Raw genomic sequence first — 21,114 nt, 5'->3', positions numbered from 1 at the left:
CTTCTTTGGTCCCAGCTGATACCCAACAGTTGTCAACATAGAACAAATATATGACATACCTCTAGAGCATATACAACAGGTTTCTTTGGTCCCAGCTGATACCCAACAGTTGTCAACATAGAACAAATATATGACATACCTCTAGAGCATATACAACAGGCTTCTGTGGTCCCAGCTGATACCCAACAGTTGTCAACATAGAACAAATATATGACATACCTCTAGAGCATATACAACAGGCTTCTTTGGTCCCAGCTGATACCCAACAGTTGTCAACATAGAACAAATATATGACATACCTCTAGCATATACAACAGGTTTCTTTGGTCCCAGCTGATACCCAACAGTTGTCAACATAGAAAAAATATATGACATACCTCTAGAGCATATACAACAGGTTTCTTTGGTCCCAGCTGATACCCAACAGTTGTCAACATAGAACAAATATATGACATACCTCTAGAGCATATACAACAGGCTTCTGTGGTCCCAGCTGATACCCAACAGTTGTCAACATAGAACAAATATATGACATACCTCTAGCATATACAACAGGTTTCTTTGGTCCCAGCTGATACCCAACAGTTGTCAACATAGAAAAAATATATGACATACCTCTAGAGCATATACAACAGGTTTCTTTGGTCCCAGCTGATACCCAACAGTTGTCAACATAGAACAAATATATGATATACCTCTAGAGCATATACAACAGGCTTCTGTGGTCCCAGCTGATACCCAACAGTTGTCAACATAGAACAAATATATGACATACTTCTAGAGCATATACAACAGGTTTCTGTGGTCCCAGCTGATACCCAACAGTTGTCAACATAGAACAAATATATGACATACCTCTAGAGCATATACAACAGGTTTCTTTGGTCCCAGCTGATACCCAACAGTTGTCAACATAGAACAAATATATGACATACCTCTAGAGCATATACAACAGGCTTCTTTGGTCCCAGCTGATACCCAACAGTTGTCAACATAGAACAAATATATGACATACCTCTAGAGCATATACAACAGGCTTCTTTGGTCTCAGCTGATACCCAACAGTTGTCAACATAGAACAAATATATGACATACCTCTAGAGCATATACAACAGGTTTCTTTGGTCCCAGCTGATACCCAACAGTTGTCAACATAGAACAAATATATGACATACCTCTAGAGCATATACAACAGGCTTCTTTGGTCTCAGCTGATACCCAACAGTTGTCAACATAGAACAAATATATGACATACCTCTAGAGCATATACAACAGGTTTCTTTGGTCCCAGCTGATACCCAACAGTTGTCAACGTAGAACAATATATGACATACCTCTAGAGCATATACAACAGGCTTCTGTGGTCCCAGCTGATACCCAACAGTTGTCAACGTAGAACAAATATATGACATACCTCTAGAGCATATACAACAGGCTTCTGTGGTCCCAGCTGATACCCAACAGTTGTCAACGTAGAACAAATATATGACATACCTCTAGAGCATATACAACAGGCTTCTGTGGTCCCAGCTGATACCCAACAGTTGTCAACGTAGAACAAATATATGACATACCTCTAGAGCATATACAACAGGCTTCTGTGGTCTCAGCTGATACCCAACAGTTGTCAACGTAGAACAAATATATGACATACCTCTAGAGCATATACAACAGGCTTCTGTGGTCCCAGCTGATACCCAACAGTTGTCAACGTAGAACAAATATATGACATACCTCTAGAGCATATACAACAGGCTTCTGTGGTCCCAGCTGATACCCAACAGTTGTCAACGTAGAACAAATATATGACATACCTCTAGAGCATATACAACAGGCTTCTGTGGTCCCAGCTGATACCCAACAGTTGTCAACATAGAACAAATATATGACATACCTCTAGAGCATATAAAACAGGCTTCTGTGGTCCCAGCTGATACCCAACAGTTGTCAACATAGAACAAATATATGACATACCTCTAGAGCATATACAACAGGCTTCTGTGGTCCCAGCTGATACCCAACAGTTGTCAACATAGAACAAATATATGACATACCTCTAGAGCATATACAACAGGCTTCTGTGGTCCCAGCTGATACCCAACAGTTGTCAACATAGAACACATATATGACATACCTCTAGAGCATATACAACAGGCTTCTTTGGTCCCAGCTGATACCCAACAGTTGTCAACATAGAACAAATATATGACATACCTCTAGAGCATATACAACAGGCTTCTTTGGTCCCAGCTGATACCCAACAGTTGTCAACAAGCCATGATTAGAATGAACAAGCTGAAAACCAGAAATATTCAATACACATGTATTTCTATATGCCAAAGTATAATGGAAATATTAGTTTAATATGGGTTAAACATCCTTTAACAGTATTTTAGCCATGACAATCAGTAAATCAGTGTTCCCAAAATCTGTATCAGTACGGACTTGTTCTCTGCAAGTGTAAATTTGCTGACAAGATCAGCACTGAGGAATCATTGACTTTGGACATTTTGTCTTTAGTCAATCATCAAGGAGCACAAACCCAAGTAGTTTAACAAAATTTCACACTGTGGTCTGGGATAAGCACAACAGCTGCAGAATACTTGACATGTCAACATGGTACATTAAATTTCTTTCTTTGGTTGTAAATTCTTTCATTCTGAAAATAATCACATTATAGAATACTGTACTTTGAATATTTATTTCAGCTGTCATACTTGGACAGCTATGAATTAATACTTCACAGCTAGTTCTCTATTTTGGCATTACAGTACTTCATATTAACATCTGTTGTTTTTTAATATGCAAGTCACCCTGTTAGTGAATATTGAGGAAAATGCGATTATTATCTGATATACTCTGAATGGAGATGTGTACCTCATTGCCTGTGTTCATCAACAGAAAGCAGCCTGTACCATATCTGTGGAGAAAATATTATTCATTCAGTAAAATAACTTTATCTAGAACTTCATGCAAATCTTTATCTTTTGTATGACTGTGCCCATCTCTTAAACAAATGCTTGAATAAAAAGATACTCAAAATTAAAAGCTTTAAATGTCAAAAGCTGTACCAAAGGTACAAAAAAAGAGGCATCATGAGGTCATTTAATGATGCAGAAGTATAAAAGATGTTGTTTTTTTCTGTTTTTGTTGGGTTTAACATCACACTGACACAATTATACCTCATAAGGCAATATTCCAGCTTTTAGGAAGACCCTATGTGCCCCTGAAGGCATTGTTTCATCATGGACAGGCACCTGGGTAGAACCACCAACCTCACAAAAGTCAGCTGGATGGCTTCCTCACATAAAGAAATCTACACCCCAAGCGAGGCTCTAACCCAGATCGGTGAGGGGCAAGGGATTTGAAGTCAGTGACTTTAACCACTCCGTCACGGAGAACCTTCTGAAAGATAGAGAAATGAAATCTGTCCTACAGGATTACTGATAATTCAGAACACTGGTACAGAGTTTGGGCACAATTTGTTCTGTAGCTGTACACTTTGCTGTAAAGCAGGGAAAATAACTAAATCATACGAAAAAGAAATTTGACAATAAATTTTACGTGTTTTTGGCCTGTCCTGGCTTGAAACACAGCTGTCCAACTAGAGCTGCTTGCTGGTCCCCTAGAATCTGTGAACATACAATAAACATACACAAATACAGATAAACAGATTTATTCAAATATAAAAATGTATATATTAGTGAACTTCGTCTTCATAGCCCTTAGGCAGATCCAAGATTTGTGTGTAGAAGAAGTTATTATGAGAATCAAAAGCTCTATAAGCCTGGCACAATATTGAAAAAAGAACATATTACAAAGGCAGACCAGTTTGCTGAAATCATATAATGAAACATATTAAAATGATTCAATGGATTTTCAAGCAATGCATGCACAGCTCAATTATGTATAGCAAGATCACACTTGAATCAACTTTTTGGGAACAGTGCTGTAAAGTGAAATTATCCAACACAACTAAGGTGTAAACACTTCTTATGTGGGGTTTTAAGTCACACACAATATACATTATAATGGATTTTTCACCCTCTAAAAATTGTTTCGGGCACCTTTATAGAACCACAGAGTGACCTTCTGCAAGTTAACTGGACAGCTTCCTCATATATATGAAAGAATTCTAGATCCAATGCAGGGTATCAAACTCACACTGGTGAGTGGCAAGTGATCTGATGACCTTAATCGCTCAGCCTTGGTGGCCCCCCAAAAAATGTTATGGGTGTATATGATACATAATACTGTGTAATTATTTATTTCTTGGGCATGAAATTCGTGGTGTCTACCAGAATGGCAATTTTGCAATGATAAGAATTCAAGGATTTCAAGTTTTGAAAATAAAATGAATGGGAAATTTTATTTGTTCAATGGAATTTTAATTTCATAGACTAATAAAACCACCAAATCTTCAAAACTTAATCCTGTAAGAATATTAATAATTTCTCAGTAAATTTACCCCTGATATAGGTAGTCCTTTCAATGGTCCATCAACAAGGTTTCCGTATGTTTCAGCAGAACTTCTTATCTCAGGTAACATGTCCTTGCTGATCTCAAAAAATCTGAAACAAAATTGAAAATTGATAAACATCGGAAGCTATATGGTTTCAGAAATCCCATGACCAGATTTCGTTATCCCATTAAATATTCTTAAAGCAAGACTGTAAAACTACCATGAAATTCAATGTTCAATAGTCCAGAGACAAACGATCTTCAATGAAAGCTAACTTCAGTTTGTGCTACACATTAAACTCCAGTACAATGGAGGGAAACAACCAAAATTTGTTGGGTTTCAGACAACAAGACTTAGTCTGGATATCCAATGGACAAGAGATTATATTGTGCCACAATAGAGACTGACTAACTATATCTACACCTTGTTTGAACACAGGTGTTTGAAGCTTAATCAATATAATATAATATATGCAGGTGGGTGGGATCTGACAGTGCATATATTAACAGATACAGCCTCAGGTGCCTGTGCTTTGAACAACAAACCTATGACAGTTTCCTATATCACACAAGATACTCACTGGCAAAGTTTGTCGTCCCATTTGAGATCTTGAATATTCATCAACATGGTACGACTTGCGTTGGTTACATCGGTGATATGTTGACCTCCCTCTTTTCCTCCAGTCATGTTCTACAGTAGTTTTAAAATGTTGTCACTATTTCAAAATTTCTAAATTAATTTATTCTAGTGTTCAATTCTACATGGATTTTTTTTAGTACGAATCCTGTAGGCAGTAAATAATTTTGTCTCATCTGAATGGCAAATTACTAATCAGAAATACGGACACAGTCAGACAGTACAGGTGACACTTACTCTGAGAACTACAGGCACATGATTCTACATGAAATAGTGAAGCTATTAATAAGTGAGTAACTGTTAATTTCATTCTGCCTTATTTGATTCAAACATGGTTTTTAATGTTCACAAACTCTGAATTGACACCATTTTAATTCTGTACTTTGAAATGTATTAATCACACATAATACAATGTACAATAATTACTGGAATAAGCAATACCACATACAATATCACTGTGTATTTGTGAGTCAGAGACTTGGTCCTTTTTTCATTTCATATCAAACTAAAGCTATCACTAAAGGTGATGAATGTACCCCCCGCATGCACTAACACAGTACATTGCAATTTGACGCACACAAGATTGCATAATTATGTGGACTGTATGTATATAGACTGTATGTATACAGTATAGTAACAAAAAACAAAGTCCCATAACTATGCAGAATATTTATCTAAAAGAATGTAACATGCACCATGCACAACTAGGGTTGGTACTGATCACTTGTGTGAAGTTTCATGAAATTGTGTGTAAGGGTTTGGTAGATTAGGCACGCACAAGATTGCATATGCAAACTGTATGTAAATAGTATGTTAACAAGAAACAAAGTCCCATAACTCTGCAATTTTTGTAGCTGAAAGAACCTAACATGCCCCATGCACAACTACTGTTGTTACTGATCACTTGTGTGAAGTTTCATTAAATTGTGTCAAGGGGATGAGGAGAGATGGTGCGCACAAGATTGTGTCTATGTATATAGTATAGTAACAAAAAAAACAAAGTCCCACAACTCTGCAAATTTTTTTTCTGAAAGAACCTTACATGCCCCATGCACAACTACTGTTGTTACTGATCACTTGTGTGAAGTTTCATTAAATTGTGTCAAGGGGATGAGGAGAGATGGTGTGCACAAGATTGTGTCTATGTATATAGTATAGTAACAAAAAAACAAAGTCCCATAACTCTGCAAATTTTTTTTCTAAAAGAACCTAACATGCCCCATGCACAACTACTGTTGGTACTGATCACTTGTGTGAAGTTTCATTAAATTGTGTCAAGGGGATGAGGAGAGATGGTGTGCACAAGATTGTGTCTATGTATATAGTATAGTAACAAAAAAACAAAGTCCCATAACTCTGCAAATTTTTTTTTCTAAAAGAACCTAACATGCCCCATGCACAACTACTGTTGGTACTGATCATTTGTGTGAAGTTTCATTAAATTCTGTCAAGGGGATAAGGAGAGATGGTGCGCACAAGATTGCGTCTACAGACAGACGGCCAGACGGACAGACAGACAGACAGACGGACAGACAGACAACCTGAAACCAGTATACACCCCCCTTACAACTTTGTTGTCGGGGGGTACAATAAACAGCAAACCTGGTTTTGTTTCTTCTTTAATTAAATGTTATTTACAGTAACATGCAACAATATTCAGTGAGTAAGCTACCTTATTTAAACTAGTCTTCAAAGTGGAGATAACTAACTGAAACAGAACATGTTCTTACCCATAGTAACCAGGAATCAACAGTTCCAAACAAGCACCTCCCCTCTGCTGCTGCCTTAGCAACCTTGGGACAATTGTCTAGCAACCAGCGCAGCTTCACGGCACTGAAGTACGTAGTTATTGGTAAGCCACATAAAGGCTGAAACAGATCATCAGTAATTAATTAATGACTGATACTGGGCATCACTTTTACTCTTCATAAAAAATATGTAAAAAAGTTTATTAAATCTTTGCTTTTTTTCTTTTGATATGGAATTTTACAAAATTGTATGTTCTTCCTTCATATAAAGGCCTTCATGGCAAATGGCCAGGGACTGTCTAACCACATGCCTTACATGGTTACATGTTTAAGCCATTACCAGATCCAACTTTCTCATATATTATGAGCATGCCAGCCAGCAATTTTTCAGGAGGTTGTTAAATCTACCTGCTTGTTTGGGGTTAATGCCTTTTCCCAACAGTTCTTCATTTATGTAAATGGCAAGCTGTGAGTTAACCTAACCAGTGTTCCTGGATTCTGCACCAGTATGAACTTATCTCAGCAAGTAACTGCCAACTTCCCCACATGAATCAGAGGTGGAGAACAAATGAAATCAGACACAATGTCTTTTATCAGATCGCCACAGAGAATATATGCCTCGCCAGGGACTAGAACTCATGACCTCAAGATCAGTAGATCTGTACACTCCCTATTGAGCTAAGCGGGCAGGCTGTTAAATTTACCTGTAGCCCCTGAACTAATCTGCCGGTATGACTTCAACCCAAACAAAACCTAACTGCTTCTAACCTTACTGGTCTTTTTTCTTTTCATTTGGAACTTACCCTGAGATGATCTTTACTTTTCTGTGGTGTTTTAGCAATAAGTTTCTCCACAGTTGATGATGTTCTCAGGTCCAACCACACTGAAAATATGCAAATTCTGTATAGGAAATAGTATGAAGACAGAACACTTGCTTATGGTGCCACATACAATTACGAACACAAAATGCTAAATTCTGTGATGATAATTAATTTAAATATGTTTTATCCAAATTTTACACAATGTAATCAAACAAGTTTGGTAATGACCTAAATATTTGAAATATTAAAGTATACAAAAAATTATGTCAGTAAAAATTAAATACTTAATATAAAATGTTACAATGCAGGACTATTCTAGCACTGTTAGTATCCTATATTATGTACAAATTAATGTCCTATCTCTCTGCAGAAAATCTTACCAATAGCATTGTGTAATGGCTCTCCTGTTACTTTATCCCAAACTACAGTTGTCTCCCTTTGGTTGGTTATACCAATACCTAAACACAACAAATGAATTTTTAAAACTCATAAAAATGCATTTATTATTAAATGAACATATTTTGTAAGAATATGCACCTAACAAATAGAATTTTTTAATCCACTGACTTTTCAGGACAATCACAGAGAATGTTTTACTAGTTTATAATCATTTGCCTTTAATATATTTTCCACAAAGTTATCTGCATTAACAACTTTCAGAAATACTGGTACTTTAGGCTCTGCCTGTTTACTTTACAAGAGCTCAACTACTTAAAACCCTTCCACAAAGAACTATCTTACATAGAAAAGATTTCCTGACATCTGAGGTCATCTTACAGCCCCAAAGATGGTGTTTGTTCAAGTACTGGTTTAGAATTATGTTTTAATTTTGAATCTATATAACAAAATGGTAAATGTTTGCTTTTACAGAAAGATTACAACTGTTAAAATGAAAGGTCTGGTAAACTACTTGGAGTACTGTAACTGAGATAATGGAATTAACTACTCCTTTTGAGGCCTCATCTACATTCATGCTATGAATGTAGGCGTAATATGAAGACTGCATGGTGGAAATGAAGAAACTAGGTTGTTTCTGTGAACATTTCATGTTTCTAAAATGTTTTGTTTGAATGTTATTGGCAAAAAATAGTGATTTGGGTCCATAAACTACTTGGAAACCAGTACTGTTTAAGAAACATGTAGAACTTTCACCTAGTTTTTATGTTAAAAAGGAGCACAGTTTTGACAAAATGTAGTTATGAAACCTGCTGCATGAGATCATCTTATATTATTGGAATATTAAAATGAGTTTGAAAGCATTAACTCACATAGTTTGTGAGATATATGACAACATGCAAAACTTTCATAAAATTTCTGTATTAAAACGGGCATAATTTTGACAAAATTAAAGCTAGAGTTATGTAACTTGTCAGGTAAGGTCATCACATGATGCCAATGACTTGTGAGGAGTCTGAAAGCATTTGGTGAAGTAGTTTTAGTAGCTGTACTATTAAGCAAACAAGAGCTGTCACTAATGGTGACAAATGCCCCCGCAGCGCCTTGACCTTTGACTTGGGGACCCCAAAGTCAATAGGGGTCGTGTACTCGATAAGTACTATTAGCATGTAAAGTTTGAAGGTCCTGGGTGCAGTGGTTCGCAAGTAAAGTGCCTTCATGCAAAAAGTTAACGTTGCCTTTAAGCAAAAAGTTAACGTTGTGACGAACGGACGGACAGCTGAAAACTAATATGCCTCCCTTTGGGGCATAAAAATTGCTTACAGGAACAACATATATTGTGCATAGACAACATTATGACAAATGTGACACAGCCACGATGTCTGTCAATCATCCAAATGAATAAACAAGCACTTGCTTCTGTAAAATATAAACACTAAGCCTTGACAGAAGATTTGAGAAATGTTAACAGTATATGTCTAGGTATAGTTACATTTGATATCCTGGTGGCTGATATTGAGGGCTTTCAGATTGTCCACAGCTTTAGCTATACATGTCTTCACTGATTCCAGAATCTCTATAGGATCCTCCTCTACCCATCTGTTATTAAGATATATAATTATTTAATATACAAAATCATATTCATAAGAAAGGGATCAATATTCACATTTTGGTACTTGATTGTTTTGTATATCTATATATTTAAGACACGAAGTACAAAAAAAATGTAATTATCTTGCCATTTTATATTTTTGGAAAAAATGTTTGACACTGTTTACCAGTTTGCTGAGCTAAAAATCTTTAAAAAAAACAATAAGACAATACTATTTATATTTGTTTAAATAACCTATTAAAGGTATACTAGACCCAAATTTCATATTATGAAAAAAAAGGTATAATACATATTATGTAATTAAGAAACACACACACAGTTCCTTGACTGTAGTGACTGACCAGCTTTTAGACTGTTGCATGCATTGACAAATCTGTTTTTGTAACAATACCACAACATACACATAATACAAATATATGATAGACCTACCCTTCCTTAGGACATTTCTGTTGAATCTCTGTCTGATGGTAGGTGACAAGTTCTGCATTCTTACTTGAAAAGATCTGAAAGAATGAAAAATAGCTATAAAATACTTAACAGAAATTTACATGGGCAAAAAGTCATATACAGAACTTTGTAGATTTCATGCAGGGCTAAAAATTGTCATTGTACTCAATTTATTCACTTACCGTTTACTATTTTGCTTTATTTTGTGATAATCAGACGGTTCAGTTGTTTTGGTCCAAAAACAAATGAGTAACTCTAATGAAATGCTGACCCATTGAAAAAAAATTGAAACAAAGTAAATTAAATTAAGTAGAGATATGCAAGGTATGAACTATGAACTATTGATATTTGTTGGTACCTACATATTATGTGCTTGTATTTTATTTGGAGAAGCTTTTGAATGTCTATTTACTCTGAACATTTACATAGCCATGATCATTTCAGGAGCCAAACTGTCCAATTTTCCAATGTTTAAAATCTTATTGATCAAAACGGGAATTGAAAGACATATTCAATGGGCATCGTTGGCAAGTGGATATTATAATTTTTGGTTGAAAATGACAGAACAAGAAATGCAAGCCTTAATAAAATACAGCGCAGCAGTTCTAAGAGAATGTGTGTATATTTATGTTCAGGTTATATACATCGATGGGTCAGTGCAACATGGTCGTAACTTGATTTTTTTACCAAATACACTTTTTTACATAATTTGCCTTATTTAACAGAAATACATCACTTGTTAAAATATCTAAATCACATTCTTAAAATTAAAGTGAAAAAAGTAAAATTGTCAAAAGGTTGTATCTCAGGAAGACACTTTCAGTCAGTGCAACATGGTTGTAACTCAACATACGTCTTTGTTGCACAGAGTTAGTATGCTATTTCACTTTGAAATTTCTGTGCAACATGGTTGTAACTCACAAAGAGTAACATATTACAATAGTTAAATGATAAATAAGGATGATTTTAGTTTTTAAACAACTTAGAAATGGTATTTATACTACAAAATTAATATTATTACCATATTTCATATCTTATCAATGCAAAGTGATGTTAAGAATTTATTGACCAACATGTTTTTAGCATCAGAAGCCCTATTCATAATGTCTTGACTTAATTTTAAGAGGAAAAAATGCACCTTTTTCAAACCTGTCAAGACACATGCATTTCGGCCCTAGATCACACTCACATGCCTTCTATTCAAGGTCCCACGCATTTTAAAGAAAGAAAGAAATCAATTGTTTTTTTTTTCGTAGAAAATTTATAATAATACTGAATCAAACATGCGAGGAGACATTGACACGGTGTTTCCATACCGTATAATACAGCTTTTACATTCACCAGTGCAACGTGTTATTTCTACCGCATGAATAAACGTCACAAAAAGTAAACACGGAGGGAGACTATTCAAAACTAGATATATTTTGTGTTAAAAATCTATATTTTCCGTGTGAGGGCGTTTCCGGCTTTTAGGGAGTATCGCCCTCTAGACCCCCATGAGGGAAAACCTTCCCTTTGAACCCTGATCACACTCGTGGCCTTTGTGGAGCCTTGACAGCTATGCTTTTTATACTTGTAATTTTTAAATAAACTTTCCTTTATGCAAGTTTCATGTAAAACTGTGAAAGGATAACAATGAACATTTTTCCTTTTGTATGTATATTTCCATGAATTGTGCAAAATACAAAATGGTATTATTAAAGGTGGAAATTTTTCTGTGCTATAAGTGAAGCATGACTTCTGCTTGTAAAGCTCGTATTCCGATAAGTTTTATTTGGATATACAGAAGATTTTGTTAGGTATATCGAATATTTGTATAAGTTGTTAAACCACTAAAACATAAATGATCAGCATTAATAATTTTACATTTAAATTTAATGAATGATTTACTTGATTTTTATGTTGCAAAACACCAACATAAAGGCCTGGCTGATCAAGGGCCATGGCCAAGAGAGCCCATGCTCCCCCTATATCCCCCACCCCACACTGACTTAAACTCATCGAAGTTGCATGCAAACAAAATAATCTTTTCTCAATATATAGACCCAAAACTGCACCAGAGGCCACCATTTCATGCCTGCATTTCAAAATTTCCAGGAGGGGAAATGCAGGCCATAACAGGAGGGAAGTATCCCCTCTATACCTAAACATATAGACCGATGCAAATGCACTAGAGGCCATTATTATGTCTCCCACACCACTGTGTGGTGGGAGACATATTGATTAACTCCTGTCTGTCCATCCATCCGTCTATCACAGATCTTGTCCACACTCTTTAAGTCGAACAGTTATCCAATTTTCCCCAAACTTGAAAAAATGTGTTTGCCAGTAAGTCCTCATCCAAGTTTGATAACTAGCCAAATCAACCCAGGCACTTTGGAAGTATGGCCCTTGAAACATTGGTTTTTGATAAACAAAGCACTGAAAGTCTGATTGCATTGTATTTGATAATCAAAGTTCTGGAAGTCTGATTAGGTTGTATCAAAGCTCTGAAAGTCTGATTGGGTTGTTTTTGATAATCAAAGAACTGGAAGTCTGATTGGGAATTAAGAATATATAGGGAGAAGGGTTTACGCTTGAACATTTCTCGTCCGATCTCGTACTACTATTGTGATGACTTGGCAGCTGTGGGAGACATGTGCTTTTCTCAAAAGCAGCTCTAGTTTCATACCTAATTTTCAAAAACTTCCAGAGGAGACACATTCCCCCTCCCCAAATAGGAAGGAGGTATTATACCAAACAGGAAGGCGTTATCCCCTCCTGTACTTCGAAATTTAGGCCCAGAAATGCACAAGAGGCAACCATTTCATACCTAAATAACAGAAATTTCCAGGGGAGAGCCCTTCCCCTCTCTCCTCACTTTAGTCTTACTAACAGTAGGGAGGGCTAACCTCTTGTACCTCAAAATTCAGACCCAAAAATGCACAAGAAGCCAATATTTCATAACTATGTTTAAAATATTTCTAGGGGGGAAACCCTCTGAACCCCTTCTATACCTTTACATTTAAACCCAATTGCACCTGAGGCCACCATTTCATACCTATATTAAAAAAGAAAATCCAGGGAGAGAACCACCTGACCCCCTTAACAGGAGGGAGGTATCCCATCATGTACCTCAAAGTTGTGACCCAAAAAGGCACTAGAGGCTTCTATTTTATACCTATATTCCAGAGGGAGACCCCCCTGACCAACCTAATAGGAAGAGGGGACCCTCTTAATACCTGAAAATTTAGACAAAAAATATGCATCAGAGGCTGCCACTTCATACATATTCTACAAAATTTTCCAGGAACAGACCATACTGACTTTCAAATTTTACATCAGGTGTATGGCATCATTTTTTATGTTAGTTTCATGTGACTGTGTTGTTGTGTTTATCATGTTCTTTAATTATAACATTTTCAGTTTTACTCAAGCTAAAGAACAAATTTATACCATTGATAATTGTTTAAGTGTAGATTTTTATGTAATAAAAAGACATTTAGACTTGTATCAAGAAGCATGCACATGTTTATTTGCAGAATAGTATTTTGCTCCTGGGGCATGCGTTATTCATGCTGCAGAACCGGTGCATATTTCTTGTTGAAAATCTAATAACTAAACACAGACATATTCAAATACCTTAGACCTTAAAGGCTCATAATGCCTATATTCTGTAAAATATGCAAATATCTTGTACTTTAAAGACACTCAGTGTCTACATACTGTAAAATATTCAAGTACCTTGGACCAGTCAAGCACTTTTTGTCCATTTACTGTAAAATACTGAAATAACTTTGACCATAAAAGCTCTCAGAGCCTATATTCAGTAAAATATGTAAATATTTTGGACCAGTCAAGCTTCTATTGTCCATTTACTGTAAAATAATGAAATAAGTTTGACCATAAAGGCTCCCAGTGCCTATATTCAGTAAAATATTCATGTACCTTTGATCAGTCAAGCTGTTATATTATGTCCATTTACTGTAAAATACTGAAATAACTTTGAATATTAAAACTCTCAGAGCCTACATTCAGTAAAATATGCAAATATCTTGGACCAAGTCAAGCTCTTATTGTCTTTTTACTGTAAAATACTTTTAATAATTTAAAATGTGTTTTTGTAGTAGTACATTTTTATTTCTACATATTATATGATTTTTTTTTGACATTTTTGCAAGTAAAACAAGTCAATGAAAGTACAGAAAAAGATAAATGGATATGCTTAAAAATATTGAATTAATAGACTTTTGAATAAACATCTCTGTTATGAATTATCTCCAATAAATTATTTGTTATCTCATTTAGTTACGACCTTGTTGCACTAAGTTTTTGACAAAATTTCCACACATTTCAGCGCAACATGGTCGTAACTGGAAAACTTTCAAATAACTCCTCAGTGAACATTTTTTTGACATTTTTTCCCATAGTATTGTAGTTATTATTGTTATTTGATAAAAATAATATAGATTGTATTGTTTTTCATTACATCATTTGAATACAAAAATGTTTTTTGCTTCTCCTGTAAAGTTTTCAAAAAATGAGTTACGACCGTGTTGCACTGACCCATCGACATGTATATATATGATAAATGTTTCAGATGGTCAGTCATTGACAGATTCTTAGTTTTGTATTGATGTAGACAGGGTTCAGCTTTTTTTTCAACAATTTTTCAGTCATATGAACGACAGTGTCTACTGGTGGCTGTGTGCACAATGACCATCTTTATATTGCTGCATCACTGAAATATCACACTGTAGACATGTGACATGAATAGAATGCATTTGAATTTGAATATATCGTATGTGATGATTTTTGCTGGCAGGGCCCTCATAAAATAGTATGTTTTTCCCCACTTTCTCAGAAGAAAATTCCAATGATAACCAAACAAATACATTAAATGTACATAATATTATATCAAAAATAACATGTCAGTGTTTTTACTACCAGGGCAGGTTTCTGAGCTTTTACTTTGGTAGCAAGACGTTTTGACCCCTTGACATTTTGACCCCTAATAAAATAAGATGACACCTTGACCCCTTGACACTTTGTCCCCTATTTTCAATTTTTTCATAGTGACACTTTGACCCCTAATAATATTTTTTTATTTGCCTGGTTAAGTGAAAAATTTACATGTTATATGTCAATGTGCAGTGTTTATTGTTAGCTTTTATAGTTTTTGTTGAATATTGACAGATATTCTGGCTCAAATATTTAACATTATTTTAGTGTTTTAAAAGGAACAGACATCAGAAAATAATACAGTTTTAATCACATTATTTGAAGATTTTGACATCAAAAGACACATCAAAGAATATGTAAAAAAGCGATAATGATATAATGGTAAGTATAAATGCTGTATTAAAATATAGAATGACTTTGAATCAAAGAAATCATTTGATTTCAACTTTATGTAAGTGGGCTAATTTGCAAGTAATTATAAGATAATCCCATTGATCAATTCTTTCTTAATTGTTGGTGTCCCTTAATTTGCTAATTGAATATTATATATCATTATGATTAATTAAATCACTTTGATGTTTGATATCGTAAAATTAACTTTCTTATGTAAGAAGTTATTTCATTGGTTTTTTATTGTTTCTCAGAATATAACTCAATTGTTAAAAAGGTTTCAATTGGTCCCATAGAAAAACTGAGTAACTAAGTTTTATGATAAATTGCAAAATTTTACTAAATATGTTATTCTTACAACTTTGTATGTTATTGGAATATATTATCTGTGAGTGTGATTATTGTGATTTATAATATTGTGATAATGTCGGACAGTGACAGTGACTCTGATTTGTGTGTTAGTTGTAGTGTAAAATAATAGTAGTAAGAAATAATTATATACGAATGTTTTTACTGTTTTGTCTAAAAATTATAAATGAATTAATTAATTTATATTCACATATCAAATATATTAGAAATAATATCCGAGTTTTGGTCAGCACTAAGGTTAAATTAAACTAGCAAGTTGCAAACAAACATATTTCAGTTCTTTGATTGTTACAGAAATCACCAGAGTTCAGTACCGCAGAGCAAATCGACTTGGTCAGGAGCTAGCGTTTACTTGTCACCTATGTAAGCAGAAAAGCAGCGATGCCACTCCACCGGGGGCCTTCAATCTGAGTCTGAGTATGGGTACTTCTGCAGACTTTTCTGCTGAACCAGTCGCCGACAGTACCACCAACGAATCGGTTGATGAAGAACCGTTTGACGTCACTCGTGGAGATGCCCCAAACATCACTTCACATACAGAACCGTGAGTGATTATTACAGTTTATGTATAATTTACATTATATCTGAATAGTTAAATAACTGAAGACTTTATTGAATCAGGCATCCGTTAAGAATATTCTTTCAACTTTTTAATGCCAATACAATATATAGATACTGAACAATAAAGAGTTATATAAGTAAATCTATTAATGTATTAAAAGTGTTGGTTTACAATGAAAATGGTTTAAACGTAAACATATGTATTGTGTGTTATGTCTAATTTATCTGATCAATTTCAGGTTTGTGGCAGGCTCTTCGGGAGGTCTTCCCAGGTACATCTCTACATGGGTGTGCTTTCCACTGGGCTCAGTCCATCATTCGTCATGTGAAGGAGCATGGTCTCGCCAAAACTTACCAGGACAGGACAACCGTTCATCAGCTGATAAGCAAGCTACTTGCTCTTCCTTTTCTACCGGGTCGGGACATCGAGAGAGCGTTCCAACGTCTGAGGGACCGGGCCATGACCAGCTCGCAGCCAGTGCGGGATCTTTTCCAATACGTCTGGGACCAGTGGTTGTGCTCAAGTGTGTGGACGGTCGATGAGTGGAGTGTCTACAAGCAGCCTGTATGCACAAACAACGACTGTGAGGGTTGGCACCGGCGCCTCAACCAGAAAGCTGGACGCAGCACGCTGCCATTCTACGTGCTAGTTCCACTTCTTCATCAGGAAAGAAAGTTGGTATCAATCACTGTTGCTCTTGTGTCTCAACAGGCAGTGATAAGGAACCACCGCCAAGTGTATGTGTCAATGGACAATCGTATTGGCGATCTTTGGGACAAATACGATGACCATGACATTGTGTGCAAAGACTTTCTTGCCCAGGTTGGTGAGATCTATGGCCGTATGTAAATCCTCAATTAAATTGAAAAAACAGTGCCAGTGACTGACCAGTATCAAGTAAATAGTGTACAAAGTGTATTATATTTTATGTGATGTATTTTTCTTATTTGTGTCTTTGTTGTCTTCTGTTTGATTTGTATGTTTTACAGTCTTCTGTCTTTTGTATAATGTTTATATATTTATGTTGTGTTGTCTATTTCATGTAAATAGTGTACAAAGTGTATTTATTCAATGTATTTTATGTTTTAAGTGATGTATTTTTCTTATCTGTGTCTTTGTTGTCTTTTGTTTGATTTGTATGTTTTACAGTCTTCTGTCTTTTGTATAATGTTTATATATTTATGTTGTCTATTTCATGTAAATAGTGTACAAAGTGTATTTATTCAATGTATTTTATGTTTTAAGTGATGTATTTTTCTTATTTGTGTCTTTGTTGTCTTTTGTTTGATTTGTATGTTTTACAGTCTTCTGTCTTTTGTATAATGTTTTATATTTATGTTTTCTGTTCCATGTACATAGTTTAGCGTTACTTGTATTTATTTATAAAAATAAAGTAGAATACCAGTAAATGAGAAGTTTCGAACAGAGAGTTATTTTTTATTTCAATTAATAAATGAATTTATTTATATCTAATTACTAACATGATTAGTAATTTCATCTAAATAATTGCTTAGATACCTGCAAACGTTTGTGAAACATCATTGTTAATAATACCAACACGAGTAAACCAACACTCATAATTTAAAACCATACTTTGTAACCTACTCATAGCCTAGAACTTGTCCATTTACAGCTTTTATCAATGACTTGCATGCACATTAAGAAATTAAACTGCAGAAAAATATACCCCTAGCCACAAAAAAATCTAAGGGGTCAAAGTGTCAAATAAAAAAATGTAGGGGTCAAGGTGTCACTGAAAATAGGGGTCAAAGTGTCACTAAGGGGTCAAGGTGTCATCTTTGGTAAAAAAATTTAAGGGGTCAAAATGTCAAGGGGTCAAACCGTCTGACATTCTTTACTTTCACCTACAGGTCTGAATTCACTTCCCCCTGTTTTTCCTGTTTTAAAGTGTGTGCAAATCATTTCATTTATCCAGTCCATAATCCATTGTTTCTCTTATGTAATCCTAGTCAACATAATTCGACGTTCGATTGTTTTATATTTGTGACGGGCAATCTAAACGTCAAAACTTTGAAGGACCAAAATAATGGAAGATAAATCACAGTACACAGTCATGTAAAGTTATTGGTTTTATCGCTTGCGCATATTGGCGTGTAGACAGTCGATAAACGTTAATCGTGTACAGTACATACATAGGTTTAAATCACCAGAAAATTCGTAATTTTGGATATTATTTGATAATTTTTACATAAATCAGTGAGGAATTGAATTCCCTTTCGATACATGTAAGTTTTATTTGAATTTATGGCCAATTCGTGAAATAATTGGCATTTAAACCTATAGCATGTAAAGCGTCGGCAGCGATGAAAATTTCATTGGAAATTGCTTCAACTATTTTGGTCTTTCGAGTGTTTGACGCGAGTGGGGATATTGCCAATATGAAAAAATTAGGCAGTGGCTACGATTACGGTACCGTAATCCTAGCCTATGATTCTAGGATTACGGAAGTTCTGTATTCCTAGACATTCCTTTGAGGATAGGCTAGGATTATAGAAGTTTTTAAAGAGGCATCAAATATATGTAAAGACATGAAATGATGTTGTGAACTTACTTTTTTCACTTAAATATCGAAAACGAAATAAAGAAAAAAAAACATATACGGATGTTGATTTCGCCAATTTTCAAAAAAAAATAATATATATTTAGTACGGTTTTGGAAAGAAAAATGTATGAATACAGGTGTTGATTTCGCCTGTTTCTTCGCGGAAAAGTCAAATGACAAGCAAAATTAAAAGTACTGAATATTTTTTAAAATGAAACTTTGACCATCAATTTATTTTATTTTGTTGGGTTTTACGTTGCACCGACACAATTATAGGTCATATGGCGACTTTCCCGAGCGGGCACCTGGTTAGAACCACAGACCTTCCGTAAGCCAGCTGGATAATTTCTATACTATTTCTGCGCGCCGCCATTAATATATCGTTTAAGATTATACTAACCCAAAATGGCTGATTGATAAAACGAAATAGTAGGGCAGGCATTTGAAAAAAAACCCTGCTCTTTTAAGTGAAGTATGATAGAACAAAATTACAACATCATTTATGCATGGCCTAACATACATATGATGCCTCTTAAATACATCCGTAATCCTAGCCTATCCTCATAGGATTGTTGAGGAATACGGAACTTCGGAACCTATTATTACGATACCGTAATCGTAGCCACTGCCAAAATATTATCTCAATATTTCCTAGAATCGCGTCAAATCAGTTGGACTAATGTAATCCCGTGTTGGGTAACAGATAAAACAAGGAGCTGCGTTCAATAAACGCTTGATGCCCCCGGTGGCATCCTTGTCGATACAAAGCAACCAAAGTCCAAAACGAGGTCAAGTTCAAGGTCAAGGTCAAACTGAGGTCAGGTGATGTCTGAAGATGAGGAATGGTCACAGGTTACATCTGCATTAGTATCAAGTCATTCTAGTAAGGGGTATTGATGCTAGGCAAAATGGTCCCTTTTGGTTAACCTCGTATGGACAGACAGACGAACGGACAGGACAATCACTATATGTCTCCCACAACAATAGATGCCGGGGGCATAAAAATAAAATCCTCTGTAGAGAAAGTATTTTCTCCCCGGATTTACCCTATGAAACATTCATAAATCACAATTTGTTTGTTTATCCAAACTAAATGCTATCCGAAATACTCCATGTCAAAGGATATCCTTACTCTGACAATGGTCGATATATTAGATATGCTTGTTCTGTGCTTTTATTACCAGAAATCTTGAGCTACTAGTTCCCTGGTCCACAGCTCCAACTAGAGGCCCTACAGAGTTTGACATCGCTTTTTAATTAGTTTGGAAAGGAAAACTAAGATTATTTTTTTCTTTTACACAAGCGACTCCCTCTATATCTAAAACCTGTTTGTACCCGTACTATTTTTGCAGACAGGTGTCCACTTTTTTTTATTTTATCTCGTCATGCAAAAGGGGGCATCTAGATCCTGTAGTACTTTTATCTCTCTTTAAAAAGTAGAAAAAAATCATACATAGATTTTCTACAAGTATAATGATTACTTTCCATGAGTGAAAATTCGGGAAACATTAATTATTTATATAGTTATAGAACACTATTCACGTGCAGAACATCAATAATCACGTGATATCCTCAATACTGGCGGGAAAACCAGGCTGTCATTAGTTGCGATAGGAACCAATAAGACGAGAGAACAATAACAACGCCGAATCCTCTGAAGAATAAAAGCTTAGATGTGTGACAATTAGGGCTAGTGACTGAATTCGGCATTAGATCTTTTCTTAACATAATGTGGAATATACTAGAACAACGTTAGTTGTACTGAAACATGCAATACTTGTTCTCTCTATTTATCTTCCGTTACTGTCTAACCCTTTACAGGGACGTAGGCACTTTCGTGTGCGTCAAGCCACAAAGATTGTTAGCAGAAAATAAAAGGAAATCGGGCAAAAATAAAAGGGAAATGAGAGGAAATTTTGTTGGTGATTTAAAAGATAAAAACAGGGGTGAAAAGCAAGGTTATGGTGAAATGTGTTCAATGTTGCAAACAGCGGCATTGAACTGCTCAAGGACTGGAAGAAAGGGAATGTCAGGTGGAAGATTATTCCATAGGACTATAGTCCTGGGGGGAAAGGAGCATTTGTAGTTGCAGAGATTAGCCTGTAAGACAGCGGATGATAATGGCGTGATTGTCTAGTTAGGTGGATGAGAAAATCTTCCATGGGGA

General features: G+C 35.3%; 1 protein-coding gene across 2 annotated transcripts in view; it reads right to left on the bottom strand.

The window, feature by feature from the left end:
• The window catches only part of LOC123561012 (glycerol kinase-like), a 30,501-nt gene extending 10,251 nt beyond the window's left edge, over positions 1-20,250 (bottom strand). For both annotated transcript variants that reach the window (XM_053552231.1, XM_053552230.1), the window contains exons 1-11: positions 20,129-20,250; positions 10,105-10,178; positions 9,556-9,662; positions 8,048-8,125; positions 7,650-7,729; positions 6,829-6,966; positions 5,043-5,152; positions 4,469-4,571; positions 3,565-3,632; positions 2,878-2,920; positions 2,215-2,295 (exon numbers count right to left, since the gene is read on the bottom strand). In XM_053552231.1, the coding sequence (XP_053408206.1) occupies positions 2,215-2,295; positions 2,878-2,920; positions 3,565-3,632; positions 4,469-4,571; positions 5,043-5,152; positions 6,829-6,966; positions 7,650-7,729; positions 8,048-8,125; positions 9,556-9,662; positions 10,105-10,178; positions 20,129-20,194 (948 nt within the window). In that variant the 5' untranslated portion in view covers positions 20,195-20,250. The remainder of the gene's footprint in view (positions 1-2,214; positions 2,296-2,877; positions 2,921-3,564; positions 3,633-4,468; positions 4,572-5,042; positions 5,153-6,828; positions 6,967-7,649; positions 7,730-8,047; positions 8,126-9,555; positions 9,663-10,104; positions 10,179-20,128) is intronic.
• Positions 20,251-21,114: the final 864 nt, after the last annotated feature.

The sequence above is a fragment of the Mercenaria mercenaria genome, chromosome 10 (assembly GCF_021730395.1).
Source record: "Mercenaria mercenaria strain notata chromosome 10, MADL_Memer_1, whole genome shotgun sequence".
Classification (NCBI taxonomy): Eukaryota; Metazoa; Mollusca; class Bivalvia; order Venerida; family Veneridae; genus Mercenaria; species Mercenaria mercenaria.
Note: the sequence above shows the minus strand (reverse complement) of the source record. Positions and strands in the feature narration are given on the sequence as shown.